Source organism: Tupaia chinensis, unplaced genomic scaffold (assembly GCF_000334495.1).
Source record: "Tupaia chinensis unplaced genomic scaffold, TupChi_1.0 Scaffold000187_1, whole genome shotgun sequence".
Taxonomy (NCBI): Eukaryota; Metazoa; Chordata; class Mammalia; order Scandentia; family Tupaiidae; genus Tupaia; species Tupaia belangeri.
Window position 1 is genome coordinate 5,201,728 of NW_006159662.1, and position 8,937 is coordinate 5,210,664.

General features: G+C 47.8%; 1 protein-coding gene across 2 annotated transcripts; it reads right to left on the reverse strand.

Annotated features, from left to right (window-relative positions):
• Window positions 1-414: 414 nt before the first annotated feature.
• TACO1 (translational activator of cytochrome c oxidase I) lies at window positions 415-8,321 on the reverse strand. Of its 2 annotated transcripts, none has more exons than XM_006146810.3 (5): window positions 7,872-8,321; window positions 6,044-6,150; window positions 2,215-2,342; window positions 1,268-1,445; window positions 415-928 (listed from the first exon to the last, which is right to left on the reverse strand). In XM_006146810.3, exons 1-5 carry the CDS (start codon window positions 8,146-8,148, stop codon window positions 758-760), a joined length of 861 nt encoding a protein of 286 aa, XP_006146872.1. In that variant the 5' UTR covers window positions 8,149-8,321; the 3' UTR covers window positions 415-757. The 2 variants fall into 2 exon arrangements, with proteins under 2 accessions (XP_006146872.1, XP_006146871.1); XM_006146809.3 differs by having other exon boundaries at window positions 415-958.
• Window positions 8,322-8,937: the final 616 nt, after the last annotated feature.

The window sequence follows — 8,937 nt, forward strand, 5'->3', positions numbered from 1 at the left end:
GGTACACTGTGAGTGTTCAAGAAACAGAGGTTGCCTGAAAGAATAGCAGGCTCAGGTCATCAGACCTGTATCAGAACAGAGTGCCTATACAGCTACATCTCTGTGGCCAGTCAAAAAAACAAAGAGACCGGGGGGCTGGCAGGTGGTGTGGTGGTTAAGGTGTTGGACTCCTAGATGGCTGACCACAGTTTAAGTCCTAGACCTCATGACTTGTGCGCTCTCTCTCTCTTTCTATTTCTCTCTGGTCAAATTGATAATAAATAAAATTAAAATAAACAATTCTTAAAAAAAAAAAAAAAAAAGAACCCAACAGACCTGAGACTGGAGTAGCAGAACTAAGCCTATAGACTTGGAAGTCCAGAGGGTCCCAACAGTTGGACACAGATTCAAGAAAACTCAAGAGCCACACAACAGTAATGCAAGAACCAAGATCAATTGCTGTTATTGTTCGAGAGCAGTTTCCAGTACACAGGACCCGAGGCACTTAAAATCCCCATAAGACCAACTACCTGAGATCAGAGTCAAACCAGCTGGCTGGTCCCACCCTTCCTCCAGGAGGGTAACAGAAAACTCGTCCAGGGAAGACCCTGGGACATCAGCACAGCTGGAAAAGGCAGCCCTGGGAACAGTGGGATTCCCTCAGGCTTCCTAACCTGCTAGGTCCCCACCTTCTTCGGTTTCAGAGAAGGCTACAGAAGCCTGTGCTCCATTATGGGCTGCCACTGGAGGCAGGAGGCCAGAGGCACGTCCATCTTAGTCACTCAATGTTGTCATAGACATGGATCACATCCTCGTGGTTGCTGAGAGCCTGGATAAGCTGGGCAGCCTGCTCCAGGTCAGGGTCAGTCAGCCGCACTGTTGAGTTGGGGATGAACTCGAGCGTGCAGGACACAGAGCACAAGCCCAGGGAGTCCAGCTTCTTCCTCACCTGATGCAATGAAGAGGCATCACAAATAAACTAGGGAGAAAGGAAAGCAGGGAGGTGAGGAGCCAGGAGGTAGTAAGACAAAGCTGGGTAACTATGTACTGTCCTGAATGGAACGACTGCAATGGGTCACTGGGTGTAAGCTCATCACTAGCAGAGACCGTCTGTAATGATCTGATTAGTCCGTGCACAGTAGGCCCTATGCAGCGTTCACTTAATAAATGTCTGTGCCATCTGTGACTTGTCACCTGGGTGCAGGAAGGAAGAAACTGAGAGGCATGACTGAATGCATCTATTAGGGGCCCTCTTGGAAGCCCACCAAACACAAAGGCTCATACTCACTTTAAAAATGTTCTTTTCTTCTTCATCTTCGGTTTCCTTGACATCCTCAGCTCCTGCTTCAAATGCTAGCTCCAGGGCACGCTCAAGGTTCACAGTTTTCTTCTCTCTGTCCTCTACTCCAACTACAACAACCCCCTTTTTGTCAAAGGAGTGTCGAGCTCCTTCAGCCATCATCCCCCTGACAGGGAGGGAAGTGGGCTGGAATAAGTAAATGCTGGCAGGCTCTTAGCCTCCATCACCCTCCATAAAGCCCAGGATCCAGACACTCTCCCACCCAGCCTATGGGCTACATACAGATCTGGAGCAGTTCTCTTCCTAAACGGGTAAATGCAGCTACTAGGCAAGGGAATGGCCGCCCCCACCCTCTATTTTGTGCCCTGATTAGAATTGGAGATGCAAAGACTGTTCATTGTGCCATTATGGCTCCAGTCCTGGGGCCAGCCCATGGTGTGGTGTGTAGGCAGCTGGATCACACGTGGCCAGTGGCATAGTTCAAGTCCCAGACTCAGTGGCTTGAATGCTGGATGTGTGTACCAAGATCCTGAGAATGGTCATTTCCCTGGGGAGAGAGGGTGCTATCTCACTCTGTCTCTCTCTCTCTTTCATTTCTCTGGCAAGTGAAAGTGCCCAATAGTAAACATAAAAAAAAAAAAAAAACTAGTCCTAGTGGAAAAAAAAAAAAAAAAAAAAAAAAAAAACTAGTCCTAGTGAAACATTTTAATTAATTCTTATATGACTACAGATAGGGTAATGGGACAAAGATTTCCTTTAACACCTTATGAATGAGTCCTGCTTAGTGCAGAACATGATAAGTGAAAACCCAATGATCTCACTGGATTTTCTAAGGTGAAAGTATGCTTCCAGGAATCCACAGTACTTGCCTTGCACAGAACTGGCACCCAAAAGCTCCATCCCATTCCACCTCCACCCCCACCCCACACACCTACCCATTCTTGTTCAGGATATGTCTAATGTCCGACAGGCACTTGGGGCCACTGTTAGATAATGCCTCAATGAGCAGAGAAGAGCCACCTGGGCCTCGACCCTCATACAGCAAATAAGTGCCCTTGGATTTCTGCAATAAACAAACGACACGAGCACATTTTTCTGTTTCCCAATTCCCTCCCGCACAGCAGCCCAGAACCACAGGCACCAAAGTCAACACATGGGATAGGCTCCCTAGGCTGGTGCCTGGGCTCTCAAGTCCTTAATTTTGTCCCCATTCTCTAAGCTGAGGGCCTTGAGACCACTTTTCAGGTGAGTACATAGAAGGCAGTCTGCCTCCTTGGTTCCTGAACAACCATTCAGCCATTGCCCGGCTTTGCTTCTTCCCCTTCCCAGTTGAGTCCCACATCTATCCCCCAGCCATTCCCACCCAGACTCATCCCCCGTTCCCCATTCTGTAGGAAGCACACCTGTGAAGTCTCAAGGCTCCTACCCCTAGGCTATCAATTACTGCTGCAGAGAAATCACACATCTGGGCCTTTTCTGAAAATGGCATGGTGTCAACATTCAAACAAACAATCCAAAACTCTGGTGACCAATTTCCTCTGATCTTCCTATGCCTCTACCCATCCCCTGTCCAGGCATCCAATCTGCACTACTTTCTCAAGTTTCCCGCCAGAAACTCTCAACTGATGATGTCCCACTTCCTCTCTCATAGAGGAAATAAAGGGCCAATGAGTGAGGGCAAGTGCTGTCTCCACCGCCTTATCTGCACCATGGCCTACACCATGACGGTTAGAGCACAGGCTCTGGAACCTGTCTGGTTTCTAGTCTGTTGTACTCTGGTGACCTCAGTCAAGTCACTTAACCTTTCTGTGCCTCAGTTTCCATTTATGATTGTTCTGAGGATTCACTAAGCTAATGCATACAGAGTTCTCATCAAAGTACTTGGCCTGGCGTGAGCACGCAACAACTACTAGCTATTAAGGTGATTATCGCTGACGGCACGGCCTCAGTGGTGCAGGCAGTAAAGGCACTGCTGCATAATACTGAAGCCACAAGGGAAATCCAGGTTCAGATTCCTGGCTAACATGAACATACCCCCAGTCCTGGCTGGCTGGAAGGGTGGGGGAAGGATCATGGTATGGCAAAATCCCATTGAGGGTACCTCTCCTTCTCTCACATTCTCATGAAAGAAAGAAATGAAAAAACTAAACTTAAAAAAAAAAAAAAAAGATGAAGGGCCAACATTTGATGCAGTGCTTAAGACTCTGGATTCCCACATGGCCAACCACGGTTCGAGTCCTGGACTCCGTGGCTTGAAAATCATGCCAGGTGCATGTGTGGGCATGCCCCAAATCTTGAGGAGAATAGAGGAGAAGGAACTGCAGTGTGGCTACCCGCCCCAGGAAGTGATTTCTCACTTTCCCTCTCTCTGTCTCTGTTTCTCTTTGGCAAGCGCACACGCCCTATGTCAAAGTTTTTTTTTTTTTTTTTTTTATAAAGACAATTACTTTCTCAGACCCTTTCTACTTGTCCCAGACGAAAATGTGTCCCCTCACTAGAACTCATCATCCCTGCCCCTCCCACCATCACTCTCACCCCCACCTTCTCCCTGTCCATTACTACTGGCTTTACTTCTTTAGGGCCAAACCTTCCCTCACCCTGCCGGAGGGCTTTCTCCATAATGTGCCCCTTCTCCTGCCCTGTCTCCTCACAACTTGGCTGACCCGTCTCAGGTTGTGTGTTGTATGGGTTGCACTGCCCGTTCAGTCTATTCCCAATTCTGCTCCTATAAATAATGGCCAAGGGCAGAAAGCCCCCAAAGGCCTCAGGTTCACCACACTGCTACCATTCTCTCTGATGGTTTCTGGAGTGTTTGATGGCCTTCCAGACATAGGCTCTGTGCAGGCTGCGATCAGTAACAAGAATGTCAAGCTGAGGACACACCTCCACTTTCAGTGCTGCCTCAATCGTTGACTTGGGCATGTGCTTGCTGCGACACACCTCTAGGATGCTGGCCAGGTTGCTGTTGAGCTCAGGGTTGGGGCCTCCCTCTGAGGTAGAGAAAAGAGTGAGGAAAGACGTTACAACATGGAAGACAAAAGAGATTTCCAACTCCTTCTCCCTGAGTGGCAAGTCATCACTCAGCTGTTAGTTTAGAACATGTTACCCTGAGTTTAACAGGCTATGGATAACTATCTTGCAAAAGACGTTTCTAATTCACTGTCTTCATCATTCTGTTAGGCTTCAGTGGAGTCCACTTTACACCACGGGAAGAGGTAAGGCACGTAAATGGCAGTATCTCCTGCTCTTACTCTACTGCTTTGTGCACAATTATTGAGATCCTCATATTGACACTGAATCATGCTCACTGTCTCTGAGAGTAAGAGTTGTATCTCATTGGTTTTGTATTGCTAATACATGGCACTCTATACTGTGGTTGAACTTAATATCAAGAATTTAGAAGAAAAGAAAGCAAAGAGAAATATCAGGCATGAGTTGCAGGGGTAAATTAACATGAATTGAATGCCTACTATGTGCCCTAAACTACCTCAAGAAGAACATTATCCCTGCTTTCCAGAAAAGGAAACTGAAACTCAGCCAAATTAAGCCACTTGTTCAACAGTTCTAAATTGCTCAATGGTAGAAACCAATTCTTCCTAACTAGAGTCTACATTTTATTTATGTTTTGTTTTATTCATGACATCATGCATGCATGTGCACATGTGCAAGCAAGACAGAAACATTCCCCTCAGCCCTCACCACACAGAGAAGGTTTTGTCACACAGCTATCTCCCTCCTCCAGCCACCTAGGATCCTGGGCACCCACACAAGTTGGGGACTTGAACCATGGTGGGCGTGTGACTTCCAGTTTACGGGCCACCCATGTTTTTCACAGGACTTTTTCTCTACTTCTACAGGTGTCTGACACTAAATAGAAAAAAGCCTTTTTAGGGTGGCTACACAAGTGAGAAAAGGCATGGTTGCAATGCCACCTTTCGAATGTGCCTCAGAACACCCTGATGTAGCAAACTAGGCCCTGCAAGTAACAGCTTTACTGGGGGTTAGCTATTGGTGTGGTAGTTAAAGCGGCTGGATCACACATGGCCCACTATACTGTCCAAGCCTCAGACCAGCAGTTGGAAAACTACACTGGTATACGTGCATGTGTGCACCCAGAATTCTGAAGAGGGAGAAATGGAAAAGGAATTGTGCCATGACCCATGAAGGGAGAGGGATTGCTTTCTATTTTTCTAGCTTTCCCTCTTTCTCTCTCTCTTGCCTCACCCATGGGGGTCTTTTTCCTTTGGCAAGCGCCCCCCCCCTATTTCAAAGTTTTTTTTTTTTTTTCTTTTATAAAGACAATTACTTTCTCAGACCCTTTCTACTTGTCCCAGACGAAAATGTGTCCCCTCACTAGAACTCATCATCCCTGCCCCTCCCACCATCACTCTCACCCCCACCTTCTCCCTGTCCATTACTACTGGCTTTACTTCTTTAGGGCAGACACATTTGAAAGAGAAAAACAAACCTTCCCTCAACCTGCCGGAGGGCTTTCTCCATAATGTGCCCCTTCTCCTGCCCTGTCTCCTCACAACTTGGCTGACCCGTCTCAGGTTGTGTGTTTTATGGGTTGCACTGCCCGTTCAGTCTATTCCCAATTCTGCTCCTATAAATAATGGCCAAGGGCAGAAAGCCCCCAAAGGCCTCAGGTTCACCACACTGCTACCATTCTCTCTGATGGTTTCTGGAGTGTTTGATGGCCTTCCAGACATGGGCTCTGTGCAGGCTGCGATCAGTAACAAGGATGTCAAGCTGAGGACACACCTCCACTTTCAGTGCTGCCTCAATCGTTGACTTGGGCATGTGCTTGCTGCGACACACCTCTAGGATGCTGGCCAGGTTGCTGTTGAGCTCAGGGTTGGGGCCTCCCTCTGAGGTAGAGAAAAGAGTGAGGAAAGACGTTACAACATGGAAGACAAAAGAGATTTCCAACTCCTTCTCCCTGAGTGGCAAGTCATCACTCAGCTGTTAGTTTAGAACATGTTACCCTGAGTTTAACAGGCTATGGATAACTATCTTGCAAAAGACGTTTCTAATTCACTGTCTTCATCATTCTGTTAGGCTTCAGTGGAGTCCACTTTACACCACGGGAAGAGGTAAGGCACGTAAATGGCAGTATCTCCTGCTCTTACTCTACTGCTTTGTGCACAATTATTGAGATCCTCATATTGACACTGAATCATGCTCACTGTCTCTGAGAGTAAGAGTTGTATCTCATTGGTTTTGTATTACTAATACATGGCACTCTATACTGTGGTTGAACTTAATATCAAGAATTTAGAAGAAAAGAAAGCAAAGAGAAATATCAGGCATGAGTTGCAGGGGTAAATTAACATGAATTGAATGCCTACTATGTGCCCTAAACTACCTCAAGAAGAACATTATCCCTGCTTTCCAGAAAAGGAAACTGAAACTCAGCCAAATTAAGCCACTTGTTCAACAGTTCTAAATTGCTCAATGGTAGAAACCAATTCTTCCTAACTAGAGTCTACATTTTATTTATGTTTTGTTTTATTCATGACATCATGCATGCATGTGCACATGTGCAAGCAAGACAGAAACATTCCCCTCAGCCCTCACCACACAGAGAAGGTTTTGTCACACAGCTATCTCCCTCCTCCAGCCACCTAGGATCCTGGGCACCCACACAAGTTGGGGACTTGAACCATGGTGGGCGTGTGACTTCCAGTTTACGGGCCACCCATGTTTTTCACAGGACTTTTTCTCTACTTCTACAGGTGTCTGACACTAAATAGAAAAAAGCCTTTTTAGGGTGGCTACACAAGTGAGAAAAGGCATGGTTGCAATGCCACCTTTCGAATGTGCCTCAGAACACCCTGATGTAGCAAACTAGGCCCTGCAAGTAACAGCTTTACTGGGGGTTAGCTATTGGTGTGGTAGTTAAAGCGGCTGGATCACACATGGCCCACTATACTGTCCAAGCCTCAGACCAGCAGTTGGAAAACTACACTGGTATACGTGCATGTGTGCACCCAGAATTCTGAAGAGGGAGAAATGGAAAAGGAATTGTGCCATGACCCATGAAGGGAGAGGGATTGCTTTCTATTTTTCTAGCTTTCCCTCTTTCTCTCTCTCTTGCCTCACCCATGGGGGCTGCTTTCTAACTTTCTCCCTCTCTCTGTCTCTCTCCTGTGAGAGCAAGCACCCTCTGGTAAGAAGGAAAAATAAAAATAAAAAGCTTTACTCAATGCCCCTGCCACAACCTAAATGCTACTAGAGATACCTACAGAGGCAATGGTTTCTCTCTTCAGGAGACTGACACATCTAATTTGAGTCTTAGGATATGTTTCTATTAAGTACTCAGCTACTGTCTAGGATAGAGTCATTTTTACTCTCTTATCTTCTTAGAGTCACTCCCTCATGAGCAGGCAGATCTAGTGTCTGGAAAGGTAAACAGGGACATCCAACGTAGGTAGGGGTTTCAACATTTTATATGAGGTGGGAAACGGTGGGAGAACTGGAAGGGAACACGAAGGGTCATGCATTGGGAAGCGTCCCTCCGGGAGGCAAGCGAGACCTTGGGCTCAGAGAAATCAGCGGCGGCCGCGGCGGATGACCGTCAGGGTCTCACCTTTAACCGCCAGGCGGATGTTCAGACACAGTTTGGTAAAGATACGACTCCTTTCCATGTCCTTGGGACCCTTGATATGCCGGACTTTGGACCACTTGTTGTGGCCGGCGGGGACCGTCACGGTGAGGTGCAGCGTCCTGTCGGGAGTGGAGCCGCAGCCGGGGAACTCGGGCTGGAAGGGCAGTGGGGCGCGCGGAGCCGCCCGGACCCCGGAACCTAGCACCCGGGAGCATCGGGCAGCGGCCCTGCTGAGGCTGCCGAAGGTCCAAGCCACCATCGCTCCAGACTCTGGGCTGCAAATACCAACTGCCAAAGTCAGCCTGTCGGATTCGTCGTCATAGCAAAAAGGTCCGGAGCGCGCGGTCACCAAAGACCCAAAAGCTAGGGCTGGATAGGGGCAGCCCAAGCGCGTATGACCCCGCAGTGCCCACAACAGTCGGGTATGGGGGACCCTGGATTGTGAAGCACACTTCCGTTTCCGGGTCCGTTTCCTAAAAAGTCCCTACCGCCCGCAAAGTTCGTTCCGCAGCCGTCCGGTACTCGCCTCCCTTCTTGCCCTTGTGAAACCTCGAGGAAGTGTTAACTAGGGCTCAGTTATTCGCAGTTGGTTGGGGGAGTGCCGGACTTTATTTCCCACGGTAATGTAGTCGAGCTACGTTTGAGTTATGAAACTGATTTTGCTTTCAAATTGCTTCCTAACTCTGAGCAGGTGCAGAATGGTAAATGTTCTGTTGTTGCAAAGGAATATGTAATCTAACAAAATCAAGCATTTTGACTACTTGCAACAAGGAAGACTGCCCACCAGGGCAAAGATGATCACGTTTCTCTCCAGGCTACCACTATGGCTAAACACACCCGCTATTGCACAACAGTGCTAGTATTTACTGGAGGTCTTCTCTGGTAGAGTGCAAACCGTTTGAGGGGTACAGCCCCACGCATAGAGTAGGTGCTCTGTTCTGTTGAGTAACAAGTGATCTCCAAACAGGTGATAAAAAGTGAAGAATGAGGCTATCAGATGTGATGGATCGGCTTAGGCGTCTAATCCCCCAGCCAGAACATGACCACA

Excerpts from the sequence above, each read along its gene's own strand:
- TACO1 (XM_006146809.3), bottom strand. The coding sequence starts at position 8,148 with ATGGTGGCTTGGACCTTCGGCAGCCTCAGCAGGGCCGCTGCCCGATGC. Across the intron at positions 2,343-6,043 it reads AGGCAGCACTGAAAGTGGAG|AAATCCAAGGGCACTTATTT; the intron begins GTGTGTCCTCAG and ends TGTTTATTGCAG. Across the intron at positions 1,446-2,214 it reads CATATCCTGAACAAGAATGG|GGGGATGATGGCTGAAGGAG; the intron begins GTAGGTGTGTGG and ends CCTCCCTGTCAG.